At 44.6% G+C, this 17,773-nt stretch overlaps 1 protein-coding gene across 6 annotated transcripts in view; it reads right to left on the bottom strand.

Annotated features, from left to right (window-relative positions):
• LOC147886454 (uncharacterized) overlaps positions 1–17,572 on the bottom strand; it is a 225,903-nt gene extending 208,331 nt beyond the window's left edge. For 4 of the 6 annotated variants that reach the window (XM_087395193.1, XM_087395191.1, XM_087395192.1 and 1 more), the window contains exons 1-2: positions 17,461–17,572; positions 4,752–5,530 (exon numbers count right to left, since the gene is read on the bottom strand). In XM_087395193.1, the coding sequence (XP_087251319.1) occupies positions 4,752–5,431 (680 nt within the window). In that variant the 5' untranslated portion in view covers positions 5,432–5,530; positions 17,461–17,572. Of the gene's footprint in view, positions 1–4,751; positions 5,531–16,822; positions 16,839–17,340 lie in introns of those variants that run through there. The other 2 variants (XM_087395190.1, XM_087395189.1) reach the window with 2 other exon arrangements.
• Between the last annotated feature and the right edge of the window lie 201 nt (positions 17,573–17,773).

Raw genomic sequence — 17,773 nt, forward strand, 5'->3', positions numbered from 1 at the left:
GAGGAAGGGAGAGTGCGAGAGCACACACACACACAAGCAGGATTTGCAAAACAAGGAGTGTGGGGATAAAAGGTATGTGTGTACCTCCCCTAGCATACAGTGAAGCTTTTATATAAAGGGATAAGGTTACAACACTAAGTACGGTGTACTTAGTGTACTTACTTAACAAGTAAGTGTACTTAACTGTACTTGGGTGGCCATAGAGCCTTTACCCCAACACAGATTGTATCTGGCGTGTGTTTAGGCGCACAGGACTAGCTTTAGGCGATTCTTGGGTTGAGTTGCAAGGGCAACGGACAAGTTAGGGTTCCAACTATTTTTTAGCAACACTAGGCCAAAAGCCTATATAAGGGGCCCAGGGGTTCAGTTTTCATTCACACAAGTCAGAGCAAGTCTAGCTTTTCCTTGCTGGTCTGGATCTTGGATCGTGTTGCGGGCGCGCACCTGCTTTCTAGCGTAGCCGCCGTATGGATGCCTTCTAGCGGTATGGGACGCTAGGAGGTTGTGGACTAGTTGGATGCAAATGTTCGTGCCAGCAGCCCAGCCTGAGGCTCGGGGGGATGCTCACATTCTATGGGTCTTGGACCCATAAGCATCACGGTTGGGTGGTGAGCATGCCTGTGCCTCTCTTTGTAGTCTTATGATCGGGGTTTCTGCTTGTGTGCAGGTCCAGATTTCCAGGTGTGATCGTGGTCTTGTCACAACATACGACAAAATCTCCGATTAGGGAACTATAATGCACTTGTCGATGTAGCTAGTGTGTCACCTTGCACCCAAGTGCAGGGGTGCATGTGACACTTGCTGCCATAGACAGTAGGATACCTAGGGATAGGAGTAGCTATTGTAGAGGATTCCTCTTGCATTGTAGGGTTAACCTTATTAATTGGTTTCGTATCCAAATGACCAATTCCCACACCTTTCTCTTTGATGCTGTATGTTGGCTCATATAGTTCAGCCAACCTCACAGCCTCCCTAAGAGAGCTAGGACTATGGGCTGACACGTCTGCAGCAATGCCTGGATGGAGTCCATGAATAAATTTGATGAGCCTTCGTTTTTTATCAATTCCATGAGCAAACATTGACAATTTCCAGAATTCTTTTATGTAATTCCTTACTGAACCTTGCTGAGATAGCTCATACCAATCACAAACAAGTTTATCTCTAGCAATTGATGACACAAAAGTCTGAAGCATTTGCTCCTTGAATCCATCCCAAGTATGAATAGAAATACCTTCCTATTGGAGGTTCCTCCACCAAGCGTGAGCATAGCCTTCCAAATGTAAGCTAGCAAACCTAATCTTGCTTTGGTCACTCCTAGGATAGAACAATTAATAATCCTCCATCTTACTAAGCCGCTCTTCCAAGTCATTAGGGGTACAAGTATCTCCTTTGAATTTGGATAAGACAATCTTGTCTTTAAAATCCTTGTCCTCAAAAGAGGACGTCCCTTAACATCCGCAGCCTTAATTGTTTGCATATATTTATGAAATGGCTTAGCTGATCTGAGGTCTACTGGTAAGGCCCTATATTCCTTTCCTTGAATCTGTGGCAAAGTCTCTCAGTTTCAGGACTGTTTCCCAATGGATCAGTGTCGAGTGGAATCTCCTCATTTTTATGGGTAGTACACTGGTAAGCTCTCCTTGCTGAAGCCATAAAACCAACTGGATCTGCAGTAACCCCAATATGTATATTTCCCTCATCATCAAAATCATCTCGGGTATAAGCTTTCATTTGGCCACAGACGCTTTGGAATGCCTTAGTCTTGCCTTGGCAATTGGGTACTAGTTTGTGCTTGGATTTGGATGCCTATTGAAGCCAAAAATTGGTTAGAAGAGTGGAAGTGTCATTGAAGCAAAGTGCAAGGGTGAGCCCTTGTTGTAAAGATCACATTCCATTGACAGAAGCAATAAAGAATACCGAAAGGGGTACCAAAGCATTTGCAGCCAATTTGTGTCCTTGGTGTATGGTATCTTTGAGCAGGGGCATTCTAGCCTCCCTTCCTGTGTTTTCTCATTGGTTTAACTAAAAGGACGTGACTGAATGTGATGCACTATGGTTGTAATGAATGAGGATGACAAGTTAATTATGGATTTCTGCCCTTCAGTTAGCTAGAGTCCGGTTTCAGCTCTACACAAAGGTTACCCAGTTTGCAGAGCTTCACGCACTTGGTGCCGTGGGACACGCGGACTTCTGGATCACATACTCACACTCAAAGGGGCCATTGAGGAGCCCAGGGCATGCTGCTTTGTGGATTTCCACAACACTTTTGACACACTACCGGAAGCTCAACTCATTAGACATTTTCAAGAGGGGGGGTATGATCAGGAGATCACTTGGGCAATCATTGCACTTTATGAGAGAGTCTCGGGTTGGGTTCGGACAGGTGCAGGGTGGACAGAGGAGATAATGGGCATTGTTGGGGTCAAACAAGGTTGTCCATTATCACCAACCTTGTTTCACCTCTATATAGATGAGCTAGAGACCTTGATTGGGACCCTAGGAGAGGCTGGCTGCTCCATAGCCGGATCCTTGCTCCAGATTCTCCTACACGAAGATGACATGGTCTTGCTCTCCTCAAAATTGGGGCTCCAACAACACTTGGGCGTGCGACATGACTTGAAGGTCAACCTTGGTACAACCAAGGTCATGATCTTCTAACAACTATGCACAGAGGGCACTTCAAACCGGATGGGTTACTGGTGGGGGTTAACTGCATCCTACACATACTCACGGTTCTTTTCCCTAGCCCGATCTTCACGATGCACCAGCATTCCAGGCCCAACTGAGCAGAGCATACGCCACACTAGCTATACTCCAGCAAAAGTGCTTTCATTCTCACTTCCAGGATCCTGGGACCAAGACTCTTCTTTTTTACTCCTTGGTCCAGCAGGGATGTATGGCAGCCCTTGTTGGGGCCAGACCTATCAAAGACAGATTGGCCTCGAGTTGTGAGGCTTCAGGTTCTCATGCTTTCATGGATGATCCGTAGGAAGACTTCAATCCCACATCAGATATTCTTAGCTGAGTTTGGAGCATCCCCACTACAGCTTGATGCAGCATTACAGGGTTATCGCATATCTCTACTGCATCATGGAGTATATGGCTCTTGCAATACAGGGCAACGCAGGGTACCACTCATCCCCTCTCACCTCCACTAGCCGAGAAAATTATTTCATTTCTGGAAGACGAGCTCAAGGTCCTTCAAGATACATCACAGTTGAGCATGGACACATGCTCATCTATGATACATACATACATACAACCACACACACACACACACACACACACACACACACAAACACATAGATAGATAGCTAGATTGATACATAGATAGTTCTCCATCATGAGGCACGGAGGGTGTCAAGCAGCTTGAGGATCCTCATGGAGTTCTTCAAACACCCACTGATAACCAGGTAGATTGCTACACACTTCTACTCCTTTCTATTTGGACGAGGCATCCACCCCAACCAAATACAAAGATCAGCTTAGAGTTTGGGAGCACATGCCCAATCTAGCCACAGCATAGATAGGCTGAATTGGCCACTGGGCCGCCTTTTGCTGCACCTGTTTATAAACCTTACAGACCCAGTCTGTTGTCAACCCGACTGCCCCGACCTGCTCCTGAAGCTCCCATAGTGCATCTGATTGCTGTGCCTGTTGCTGCTGGCTGCTGTGCAGCCCTCTGCTGCTTGCAGACCAGCTCTGGACACCGGACCAGCTCCACACCATCCCAAGAACAGTTGCACTATTGACACATGTCAGACTGGACTATTGCACCTGTGTTTTGCACCAACCATCAGCTCTGCTCCAAACAAGTCCAGAATGCTGCTCAGTCATCACTGCTTGTTGCAGCCTCCAATGGCAGCCTGGTGATGCCACATATGGTGCCCACATGGCAGCCATCATGCTGCCTATGTGGCAGCCCTGCAGGACCTCTCATATTTGCCCCAATGGCATCTCTGAGACCAAGCAGGTGCACCTCTCCCCATGCTCTCCTCATTTGGAGGCTCACAGATGGGGAGGTGACCGTCCAAACTCCAACACCCACACCATATTACACACAGCATGATGTTAGCTGTCATCCTCCTTTTTCTGATCTGAAAGCATTATCATACAATGAGAGAGGATGGAAATGTTAGGGTTATGAGTGATTGCAATGCTAAAACAGCAAATGAACAGCAGAAGGGAGGTGTACAGAGGCAAGTAACACATTAGGGTAGATGAGAGAATTGCCAAAGAAATGGAATAGGACAGATCCTCTGTAGATAGGAATACATAAACGTGCAAAATTTTGGCTAAGAATGCTTTGGAGTATTGATAGTCAATAGCACAAGCCAATGGATGAAGCAAGAGAGCCCACATGCTACACAAACATTACCCACAGTGCATCTTTCTTCTCTCTCCTTCCTTCAGCAGGACATCCCTTCTTGGTCAAAATATGCAGGAGAAAATGTCTACAATGGTTGATGTGCAGGCCATAGGACTAAGATCCCCAAATTTGCTAGACTTACATTCTCAAAATCGACAAATGGACATTGGAGAATGCAGAATCAAGTGATTTGGCAAAGTTAACAGCCTTAGAAATCCCTTAAGCATAAATAGACTTTCAGATTGTGTATGCTTCATTTCTTGCAAAACAGGAAACCAATACTATCAATAAGCTAACATTCAGGGATCGGTCAGTTAAAAGTCTAGTCATTGTTCTCAGCACAAGATACAAATGGATTTTCAGACCAAAACATATTCCTTACCTAAGGTAATATGGGAAAGTCTCAAATGAATCGTTAATCTTATCCCCACTTATCAGCCTCTTGGCTAGCTTCCTCTTGAATTTGTTCTTTAAAGAATGAATCCTTCGATCTCCTTTCTTTTTATCATTGTCAGACAACTTCTCTTCAGGAGCATCCTGCTGTGCTTCCTGAGATGAAGAAATCTGTTCCTGTGCTTTCATCCCTTCTTCTGTGCTTTGTGTATGCAGACTTTGTTCCGATTGTTCCGAGCTTGTTCCAGAGCCAGTTTCTGATTCTGAAGGTGCCTCACAAGCAGCCTTAGCCACCTCTTCTGTTTTGCACCCATCTTTCCCATCCTTATCCTCTCCTGCACTGGTTGACATTAGCCTTTTAGTGTCTACATTGTCCTTTTCACCACGACTTCCCCTCAAATATCTCCGTGTCTGATTTGGAAATTGAACAATCATCGTGTCTCTGTATTTGAAATAAGCATTCTCTAGAGATTGAAGGTAAACTGGTGTAAGATTTTTTGGTCCCCTTTGTAAACAGGAGTCTACTGAACACCCACTGCCTTGGTCGATATGTGAAATTCTGCCTCCTCTGAAAGATCTCCCATCCCTCATAAAACCTGACAAGTTCGAACAATTGCATCTTAAAGAGCTTGTTATGGACCTGGCAGCAGACCTGTACATTATGTACATCTTAATGGGCTCCCATCAATTCCAACTGTACATCCAGAGGTATCAAGGCCCCACATACAGACTGTAACATTTTACAGAAACGTGTTTATGCTCCCATATCTGCTGGCAAACCCAAGATAAAAACAGTTAGGTCCAAAGTTGTAAAGCAAAGGCAAATGAGCTCCACATCTACTCCCAAGGATCATATCTAGCAGCCTTACACACCAGGATCAATTTCTCCAACCACTAATGATACTTTATTAATACTATCAATCAAAGAACCGACAGGCGTTTCAGTAAATGACTTATTAAAAGAGACATAAATGAGAAAAAAGATTATGAAGGTCCTTGTAAACCGACACCTATTTTAGTCCAAGTCCTCTAGAATACATTTGCAAACTCATTCTTTTGGGATAGTTAGATTTCTTCAAGTTCTTACACCTTCATAATGGCATGGATAAATGTAACCACTTTCATTTACCTCCTCGTTCTAAGGAGCCCCTCACAAAGATTTAACCAAATTTTTTGCTAAATTTGAAAAGTATTGTTCCCTTGCTAAAGCATCAAACTGTCCAGAAAAATCAAACAAACGTACTGTCTTAACTTCACCAAAGCAATTCATAAAACTTCACACCAACACTGTTATGAATGGTGTATGAAACCCAGATTTATGTCCCAAAGCACAACAGCAGTGTGCTTAAGCACGAATAGTCACCACAATTCTGAGATTCATAACCTCCTATACAACTAGGATGCCAAATTTGAATCGTCCCTTCAGAGCAAAACAGCTCTCCATTACCAGAGGGTCCATAAGGCCCAGTATCTGATCCATTGAAAGAAAAGAGAATACTATGACAAAGAAGCTGATAGCTTGCCAAACATCCAGAAAAACCTGTAGAACCTGTGTGCAGGAAATCTGAGAGATAAGAAATAGGAGATCTTGTCTAGAAGGTCTCTGGAGTATGAACAAAACCACAATAAATGCGGAATACTCTCAGGAGTATGATGACATCTTGGACAAAGAGGTGAGGCAATCCTTCTTTGAACCAATTTCACTCCCACTGGAAGAATACCAACAATGCATCTCCAGAGAAAGAGTCTCTGCTTCAATGGCATTTTCAACTTCCATAGCAATTGCAATTTTCCTTTCCACCAAGCTAACGACTTATTCAGATGCCATAGAGAATTAGCATGATGAGCAATCCATGGAGGAGGTAATATCAATCGATAAGCCTGTATAGAAGTCAATAAATGCAAAGGCCGAGAGGATAATCTTGGACTTGAAGACTGAAGGTGCCAATCTTGAAGCCTGTCTCTTACATTCAATGTTGGAATCGGAACCAAAGGGAGTAAGAGATCAGCAATAGCTTTCCAAATAGGTCTGTGATGCATCCCAAGATTGTATTGTCGGCATGCTACCGGAAAAGAGAGAATATGTCCTTGCGTATCTACCACGTCATCAATGAACCGGATGCCCAACTTCATAAGATTATAAGCTCTGATTGGTTGCTGTATAGCAAGGGGAGAGGAAAATGCAGCACTCCAATGAAGGCTTTCCATTCTAAGTGAGGAACCTATAGAAGCAGGATGGGGAGACCATTTGATGTGAGAGAGAACTTTCTTCCAATCCTGAATCAAGGAAGTAGAAAATGGACAATCAGGGATTTTACCTTGAAATTTGCCAAGTACTACTTCCGATGGATCAACTAGCCAATGTCCATAAGCATTTGTGCGCATCTGACCACACAAAATTGCCAACATGATAGACCAAGGCTGCTCTTGTTGAAAAAAGGTCTTGAGCATAGTAATCTTTCTTGCCAACACGTGAAATTTGATGTTTATTATATTCAAACCACCATGCATTCTTGGTGAGCAAAGCAGGTCCATTTTGAGCAACCTTAAAGCTTTTTTATGAAGCTTAGTTTTCCAAAAAATCTCCATGGCTTGATACATAAAAGAAGAGAGATCTCGAGATGACCAATGTAATAGAGGAAGGTCGAACTGGACATAAGCTAGAACAATGGACTAGACAATTCGAAGCCGTACATGCAGAGGCCAAGTGGAGAGCTTCCAATATTCTAATTTTTCCTGAATTTTGTTTAACACCCAAGATATTTGTTGCTTATTTCTGATTTTCCAAGCAATGGGGTAGCCCAAATGTCTTACTATGTTTTCCGGATAAATAATTTGGCCGGGCCACAGGATAGCATACCAGTCACAATGCTTGAGAGGCAAGAGTTTTGATTTCTGAAAATTAATTTTAAGACCAGCTGCCAACCCAAAATCTGAAAGGGTATCCATCAATAGGGAAAGCTCCAGAGGACTGTTCTTTGGCACGAAGAATGAATCATCTCCATAAGCCTGTGCAATGAAAGGCCGTGAACCAAAAATCTGAAGCCCCTCTAACTGTCCAGTATCAACCAGATGATCCATATAAAGAAGCAAAGGATGCGAAGCAATGGCATAGAGCAAAGCACTGAGAGAGCATCCCTGTCGAACTGATCGTTCCAGAGTCCAAGACTCAAACAAATGATTCCCTATAAAGCATTGAGCAGTGGAATCTGAGTAAAGCCAATATATGACATTAACTAGCTTTGGCCCAAAACCAAGTTTAAACATGATTTGAGAGACATAATCCCACTGTACCGGATCAAATGCCTTTGCCACATCCACCTGCATGACCAAAACATCTTGAGCTGAATATTTTGCATATTCGATTGCGATGAGAGTATTGGAGATATTGTCATGTATATGCCTCCTTGGAACAAAACCATATTGCCTGGGATGAAGTCCATCATGAAGGATATCCTTTATCCGATGTACCAACATTTTAGCAATAAGTTTATATATAACATGCATCAAAGTGATGGGCCTCCAATCATCCATTGTCTCACATAGAGGTTTTTTGGGCACAAGCTTAACCAGACCATGCTTCCAAGCTGAGGGAAGATGTTGATGCTGCAAGGCTACATTAATGAACTTCAAAATTGGACCCTTCAATTCAGCCCAGAAGGCTACAAAAAATTCAACCGTCAATCCATCCTAGCCAGGGGATTTACGTTTATCCAAATGCTTGAGGGCTTCATCCAATTCAATATCTGAAAAAGACGTTTCCAGCATGGAAGCTTTTTGCAAAGAAACAATAGGAGAAACAAGCTCAATAAATTTGTTCCGAGCCAATGCAACCTGAGATGTAGAAGAAGATGGCTGATAAAAAAGAAGCTGAAAATGATCCAGACATTGTTTTTCTAGCTGAGATAAAGTCTGTGTCCAAAGACCATTGGGTTTCCTGACCCTCATGATGGATTGACTTTGTCTATGTGCATGTAAATTCCAAAAGAAAGATTTCAAGGAACAATCCTTATCAAGCATAGGTTTAACACTAGCCCTTGTCTGCCATTTGGAAAGCTTGCGTTTATCATTAGCATCAATTATGGAAGAAACACAAGACAATAAATGCTGCTCAGAAGCAGAAAGAGACCTTTGATGGCTAATCTATACCAAATACTGCTTATATGATGATTTTGCCCACTGGATATGCTGTCTGATTTCTGCCATGTACCATCTTCCATATCCCTTAATGACATTTTGAATACGATGTACCAAAGAGTTCCAATCAAAGTCCAGATCCTCCTGAGCATGGAATAACAAGGGCCTGCAAGCCAGTCTGATCATATGCTGGAATTTTTCGTGAGAAAGATATAATTGATTGACCTGTAAATGTCTGACTGAAGAGAGCTGCATGTCATCCAGAGGCATACCAAATGAAAGGTTGAGCCAAAGTGGAGTGTGATCATAGTTGTTGAGAATAATCAGTCCACATTTGACATGTATAATCATCATATTGCTGAGCATGAATAAGATACCATCTATCAAGCCTGGCCCAATATTCTGTAAAAGCATTATGATGATACGTAAATCCCATAACTGAAGGGTGAGTTGCTGTCCATAAATCTGCAAATTGAAGTGATGAAGCATATGTTCCCATTGCTGGATTTCAGAGGGCAGCATATGGGATTTATGTGTGGTATTGTCCTTCCAGTGAGGAGAATTATTGAAGTCACCACAAAGTAGAGCATTTGAGGACCAAGGATATTGCTTTATGGAGTCCCACATTTGAGCTCTAGAAGCTGAATTTTGAGAGGCATACAAGGAGCCTATTTCAAAAATCTCTCCATTGATTATACATTGGATAATCATCCATCGGCCACAAAGATCATTATATGCTATACAGGGCTGCAAATCATGTCTGGCTAAAATGCACAGCCCAGAGAATTGTTCAGATCATTGATAAAATATATCATATCTTGAAAAGAACCCATGCTGGCCAGCAAAAGAATGCTGATTATGCTCTTGCAGACACACAACATCTGGATGAGTTTTATTTATATAATTCCATAGGAGCCTCCATTTATTCTGGTTGTAGAGGCCCTGTATATTATAAGAAATACATTTGAGAGAAGCACGCATGAAAATATGTACAAGAGATGAACTGTTCTAAAAAAGAAGGGAGGCATCAGGCCTCTGCCATTGCCACAGGGTCTTGCTAACCCTCAGAATCCAATTCCCTGACTAGATCATCTTCTTCACAAAGTGGAAGACCCTTCTTGACTGCATTAACCCATGCCTTTGAGATGGGGCTGTCCAAAGAGGTAGAAGGTTGACCCGGAGATGGAGCAGAAGCATCCCAATTATGAGATTGGAGAGGTCTTTGTTTGAGAGGCACCGTCTTCTTTGCAGTCTGCCATCCCTCGTGGTAAGATGAATTATTTTCCACTAACTTGCTTTTTCCTTTATCCTTGTTTTGAGCTGAATTGGCCTGGCTCCCTATATGAACTGAAGGCTTTACTCCTTTAGCTTCAGTCTTTTCCACATATGTCTTCTGACCTCCTTTATTAGATGGCGGAGGAATGGCAGCTGGAGGAGGCGGATGAAGGATAGAAGGACACTCAGAAGCTAGGTGCCCAAACTTGTGACAAGAGAAACAAGCTCCAGCAAAAATGCCCCATTTTAAAGTGAAATATTTCTTTCCCAAATTAACACCCTCAATCTCAACTGCAATGGCAGAGGGGGTTGGTCTATCAGTATCCCATAAGATGCAAAAACGATTTTTATTACCTGTGGGACGAGGGGGACAGATCACTTGTCCCAATGTCATCGCTGAGCCTGGAAGCTCTGTTCTCATGTAATATGGAAAATCAACCACTTCAACCCATACAGGACAATGATGCTTGACGAGATTCTGATAGTCCTTATTAGGGGACCAAGGCATGATGTGCACCATTTGACGACCAAAAAATAAAGGGGACATTTCCAACATCTTTTGTTTTGTCAAGGCATCCAAGAGATGAACTTCATAAAATCCTCGGGAGGCAAAATAGACTCCTTCTACATAGCATCCACCTAGGAGAGAATTCACCCATTGTCCCACATCATTAGCCGAGGATATTTTGCCTGGGAAAAAGATGATAACTGCAGTTTGAGAGAGCTTCTTCAAAGGATGCACAAGAGAAGGCAACTTCATCTTGTAAGTGAGTTCCGGAGCAGGTAGTATCCATTCTCTTCTACTTTGTTGAAAATCCTCATTCAACATGTCAAACACATAAGAAGCATCTTCAGATGAAGGAGCTATGGGGGGCAAAGTTTCCCTTGATTGTCTTTTAGGTTCAGGAGAGAGTGCTCTCTTGACATAATACTTGCTTGTTTCTGCCATGCTCACAGACAAACAGAGGGCTAGATGGGACGCACACCCAAACGGAGAGAAGCAGACGGGACACGGGAAGGACTGACAGGCTGTACAGACGTACGGAAAGACTGACATGCTGTACGGAAAGACTGACAGGCTGTACGGATACCCCGCCATCTTGTGCTACTCCAGATCTGCCTCTTCCAGACCAGATCTATGCCATGTATGCATCGCCATCTGCCATGGTCTTGACGCCATGTGTTGCAGCCACTTTAATGCGCCCAGGTACTTTCCTTTTTCTCTTTGATCTCTGCCCCCATGGCAGCCATTTTGCTGCCCATGTGGCCATCCCTCAGGACCCAGGTCCACCCCCCCAATGCTCTCCTCATATGGGGGTTTACAGATGGGAAGGTGACCTTTCAGAAACCCCCTCTCACCGACACATCTCGGCCCAATGCCAGCACATCGATGACGATGCTCCAGTAACTCCCTGGTCGTAGTCCTCTGGAGCCTTTTGATGTCGAAATCTTTTCCCGGCTTTTCTTCTAGTGGCTCCTACTCCACCAGGTCTGGTTCCGCTTCCGCACACCATCCTAGTACATAGGTCCATCTTTGGTAGCACCTCCTGGCACCACCACCTTCAGTCATGTTCCCGCCTTCGAACTCGAGCAATCCAAACACCACAATCTTCCAATTGTCCCCCTCATAATGAGTGAACAACCTTGAGTCTTCCAGGCACCATGCTCCGAGGGTCTGTTTCAACCCGTCTTTCCTTTGGCAAGCTCCACAACAAAAGAATATCTCCAGATAACCTGGACCATGAACTCTCACTGAGCTCTCAAGCAGGTACTCTTCTAGCTTCAGTACACCTTGTCCATCACCTTCCAGCAATCTGTGTCCAAGATTTGAAGAAGCACCCACACTTCCCCTTCTGTCTTCGAAGAAGGCCGAAGAGACAGTTGAAGAGCAGATTCTCTCCACAACATGCTATAAAGGCTCGAATTAAGAACATCAAGTACATACCAGATCTTCGTACTGCCTATGTGCTTGCTTTGAAAGCAAACCATGCACCTCATGGAGGCACATACCAATAGCCTGTGTAATCCTATATTGTCCCCTTCTGAAGTACAACAACGCTCTGACCATGAAACCCTAGGATACTCCATGGCATCCACCCTTGTGTCAGTATCAACAGCCACGCACTTGGAAGATACCAAGCACTCCATGCTGTCCTTCACCTTCACAAAGGTTTCTAACTCCTCATCGACCCACATCTCAATGTCAGACATCATCCCTGTGGTTTCTAAGTCAGCATATCTGACCTCAGTAACACACGGAGATGTTATCAAGAACAACTCTTCGATTACCACATTAGCTTTGGCTTTTGTGAATTTGAGTCGGGGACTCCTTCCTCTTGTTTTTCTAATCTGCCTTCTTCTTTCTGCAATCCTTCGCAAAATGACCTGGCATGTCACAGTAGAAGCACTTCTTTTGCTTCCTCTTAGAAGTGTCCTCGTCATCAGAGTCATCCTTCTTGGACTTGCCACCGTTAGGCTTGCCCTTCCCTTCGCCAACGTAATCCTTCGCCAGCAACGCCTTGTCATCTTTGTCATTGTTGTAGAGCTTCTCCCTAGCTTCTTCCTGTAGCAGTCTGGGTTCAGCCTCTCCCTAGAGTTAAGTCTGCAGCAATACTTCTCTCCTTCACTTCCTGTGTAGAGGCCCAAGGATGGTGTATATGCTGCTCCTTTCTGCTCCTCCAAAAGCTGCAAGGCTGGATGAATTATGAGGGCCAGGCCCTCTCTTTATAGGCCCAAGGCTTGGTCAAAATAGCCGACTGGTCAGCCCTATTTGGCCGACTCAGTCTGGCTGAAAACCGACCTGGTTGGCGACCACTACCAGCCCAACCAGGGCCCTATATAAGGGTCTCTACTAGGCCCTTTGCAGCCTTTGTTCCAGGCAGGGACCCAGCCCTCTTGACCAGCCTAACCAAGACCTGTTTGCTGATCTGTCCTGCCATATTCTTGTGCCATCTTTAGGGTATGTTGCAGGCCATGTGCCTACCCACACGCCTCGCCAGATAGCTCGCCATGTAGGCGCCTGTACCCCAAGATACCCGCCATCTTGTGCTGCTCCAGATCTGCCTCTTCCAGACCAGATCTATGCCATGTATGCATCGCCATCTGCCATGGTCATGACGCCATGTGTTGCAGCCACTTTGATGCGTCCAGGTACATTCCTTTTTCTCTCTGATCTCTGCCCCCACAGCAGCCATCTTGCTGCCCATGTGCCCATCCTTCAGGACCCAGGTCCACCCCCCCAATGCTCTCCTCATATGGGGGCTTACAGATGGGGAGGTGACCTTTCCAACAAGCCTGACAATGGTAAGCCCAAATTTGAGTGTTTCATTCGAGAGCAAGTCCTCAGGTGTTGCCCAATCTCCCGCTCTCTCCTTCTAATGTGCCTCTAGAACGAGGCCTTTAGTGGTTTAGAGAGGAGCCCCAAAATACTATTCAGCTATCCTGCCGCAGGTGTTCTACCCCTTGGATGAGCTCTATACCAAGCTAGGATCTGCCCTGCAAGTGCCCATAGCACTCTGCAATGCCTTTGTTCTCTCAGAACTGTATGTAAATGCATGTACTCTGGGGAGCCCTTTATATAGAGGGATGTCAGCTCCCCAACTGGCTGACTTTGTCCTGCAACAGACCGACCTAGTCTCTGCAAGTACCAAACAGCACTCTGCAATGCCTTTATTCTGTCAGAACTACGTGTACTCTGGGGATCCCTTTATATAGAGGGCTGTCGGCCCCCCAAACTGGCTGGACTTTGTCCTGCAACAAACCTTGGAGGCTGCCGAATGGTCAACCTCCTTTCTTGTATGGCCAACCTGAATTGATGGCCGGCCATGTGCTGTAACTGGCCAACATGTTCCAGCCCACCAAGATTGTCACATGCACCCCTGCACTTGGGAGCAAGGTGACACCTAGCTACATCAACAAGTGCTAGTAGATCCCTAAAATAGGTGATTTTGTCGTATGCCGTGACCCTTTTGTGAGCCATAGTCCAGGGCCAGCCAGGCAAGAGCTATGTAGGTCAGTGTCTTAAGCCACAGGACAAGTGGTACCCACTAGACAACAGTAGGCATAGTGTTTCGTTCTTAGGTTTAGTTCGGTGGAAGGTATAGATCTTAGCCTAGGTTAGGAGCCCAAAAGGGCCCCCAAAGGCAGGCCTATGGAAGAAGGCAGGAGCAGCCAAGGTAGAAGCCCCATAAGGGCCCCTGCAGCAGCTCTAAGCAAAGGGAAAAGGGCTGGGGAAGGCGCCTTATATAGGCTGCCCTTTGCCCCTCCTTATGCAACCCATTGGGCTGGCATTTATGGCCCAACCAGCCAGCCGACTAGGCTGACATTTATGGCCCAACCAGCCCGCAAACCAGCTGACTGGCTGGTAAGCTGTTTTGGACTGGTTGGGTTGGCTAAAACGGGCCCATCCAGGCCCCATTTAAAGGGGGACTTGCAGCCCTCATTCCTCATCCAGTCCTCCAGGCTTCAGCCTTCATCTCCAGCCCTGGTGCAGCCTCTAGCCCCTTCCAGACCTCGTAGTACAGCAGCAAATCCTCAGCATTACAATCACGATCCAAAGAGGGTGTCGACACAGCACCATAGTCAGGACTCAGAGTAGAGGTTTGGTGTTCTGTTTAAGCAGCTTTTCTTGCGCTTTCATAGCTCTTTATCAGCTCTTTCATAGCTCTCTCTCAGCTCCATATCTCTCAGCATTGACACAGTTTTCTCAGCTCCATATCTCTCAGTTTCTGTCCTCCATTCACCTCTCTCACTCATGCAGCTCCATTGCATGCCCATGGACAGCACAAACCTCTTCGATAGCCTTGCACAGTGGTCTACATTGCCAGTGTGGGCAGCGTTGGGCATTGATCATGGCTGGTCTGTTTCTCAGGCACTTGTGGGTCAGCTCTCACTATTTGGAGTGTCATCCTCAGGGTCGCATCTCCGTGCACTCCCGAGAAGTGTTTTGTATTTACAAGTTCTCCAAGTATAAAGCAAATTCTTCCCTATTTGGGAAAGGGGGCCCTCAGTGGCTACAGGGACCCAATTCCATTTCTCTAATCCTAAAACTCTCTCTCTCCCTCTCTGTGCTGCATATACATATGCGTTGCAATAAGATTTATAGGTCTCGCTGCATTTGCATGATCGTTAACCATTGCATGTGACCACACCCCCCCTTGACGTAATGCTTTTGGAATTGCCATGGATACGCATGGAGGAAGGGGCTGCGACTCAGTGCATTGATAGAGATGCAGATCCTATTCTCCTGGCTGAAACCTTGGGAATGATGCATGTAGAATACCCACAAATGATGAGTACAAGATACACTTAGTTTGGATGCTTAAAAACGCCTGGAGTGAGAGAGGGGAAGGAGGACTAGCTTATATCTAGACGAATCCAGGAACATGCCCAAACATTCATGCTCTAAAAACACAACATAGTGCAGTTTGAATCTCATGATAGTCACTCATAAGGTTGAAAACCATGAACTCCATCACGCATAGCACGGACTAGCTACTATGACATCCCCACTGACATCATCAGCGCCCAACAGTGGGTGTAGACCACAGTATAAACATATGCTCTCACACATACAAATCCACACACCCACACATACTTGAGCATCCATTTATACAAAGTCTTCATACTGAGTTTCTGTCGGCACTCTGGAGATGAAGGGCAGACTCAGCCATGACGAAGGCCAGCACTAAAGGAGAAGGCAAGCTTCTCTAGTCCACAAGATTCTGGCTGAAGCCCATTAAAGATTGGATTAAAATATCCATTGAAAAACTGCTCCTTGTTCATCGTAGGCTTTATATCCCACACTATGATTCACCATATTACACACAGTAAGATGCTAGCTGCCACGATCCCTTCTTGTACCTTGAACAGATATCGCTACCATGAAGGATGGGTTATGCTTATGGGGGACTGCAATGCCAGCATCACAAATGAGCAGATAGGAGGAATACAGAAGAAAGAGACCCTTAGTGGATAGAGGAGAGGAATGCCAATTGAAACAGGATTGGATGGATCCTTTGTTGGGATGGGCATAGTGAATGACATACAGCAACGGAATGGAACTAGGCAACCCATGTGCTACAAGTATTATCGGTCGTATTTGTGGTGGATACCTATTGTACGGCTTTCGCTATTCTTGCAGGAATTCGATTGCAACCCAACAAAGGCAATTTCCACAGCCATATTGTGATTTTATCGCTTGATCAAATAATAAATCTTGTCACCTGGCAAGACGATATTGTATTACCTTCAAAAGTGAAATAATCAACTAATTAACAACAAGCAGGCATCACACGACTAAATTTGTAAAAACGGACAGTCCAGGTTTACAAAATGCAAGGCAAAATATGGAAGAAGCAATGCGATGGCAAAAGGCAAATTCAGAAAAATGCGATGGCAAAAGGCAAATTCAGAAAACAAAAATTTCCAAAACAGACCATACTACCACAGCCAAACGTGATGCCAACGGAGCGCAGATTTGATATGACCAGGGGACCCAAAAAAACAGAACTTGTGCAATTTTGGACCGTTCCAGTTTTTCTTGTATATACAGTTAGGTTGAATAAAATTACAATGCATGTAAAACATGAAAATGTTCGCATAGTGTGGAATCAGTTGGCACCATTGAATTTAGTCTTAAAACTTCACCTTACACTTGTCTATACTCGATGGAAAACATAGCATGGACTTAAATATTGATCTTGACAAGAATGATGCGATTTCTCCTTTCTTCGCGTGAGTTCAAAAAAGAAAATCAGTTCGCTCACACCATCGACTGCAGAAAAAGCAAGGCCGTTTTTCTTCCTGACGGTATTTCAATTTCAAGACCAACTTCATTCCTAAAAGTAGTAGTGTTGCGCAAGAACTAAGAAGAGCTTAATCCCGCTCAAATCTCGTAGCAAAGCTTCCAGTTATATATGAAAAGAAAATTCGCATCTCAAGTCATTCATTAAAGAAAAATGACATTTCAGCTAGAATCGCATCGACTAAGGATACGGCCAGGTGCAAGGTAGAGGAGACAAGTCCCTCAGGTATAACTAAAGGATCACACTCTGTGATGCTTTGCGTCTTTTACGTTATATAGTGGAATCCAAACTCCCCTCCACACATTGCATTTCTCACATTTCTGAAATGAGAGACTTCCGATAGAAAAGCGGATTTCTGACCTGTGCAAATGCGCGAATTGAACAAAAATTCAACCTCGTACACCTTATTAATGGGGAAGGTTGCATTAAGTGAATGGAGCATTATTGCAAACAAAAAACGAAGGAAGAAAGGAGGCCGACCGCGATTTGGAGGAAAGGTGCGAGTCGTCCATAGGCGTTGATGATTTTTGTGGTCTCGGGATTCGGAACCAAGATGCAGAGACGAAAATGCAAATACCATTACAGACTGTAGCTGCAAAAGTTATTTGTTTGTATTAACCGCCTTATAATTATAAAGCTCTCTCATAAGATTGCAGTAGGTCTGGGTCCTACGCTACAAGGCCTAGGGTAAAGGGGCCTATCTTTTTCATAGTGTCAGGGCTGCGCCTATAGTTTTTTTTATGTTTTTCAAAATGTAAGGGCATCGCATGAATGGAAATAGAGAAAGGATATA

This window comes from Dipteris shenzhenensis, chromosome 24 (genome assembly GCF_047967505.1).
Source record: "Dipteris shenzhenensis isolate YYH24624 ecotype China chromosome 24, Dip_SZ_1.0, whole genome shotgun sequence".
NCBI lineage: Eukaryota > Viridiplantae > Streptophyta > Polypodiopsida > Gleicheniales > Dipteridaceae > Dipteris > Dipteris shenzhenensis.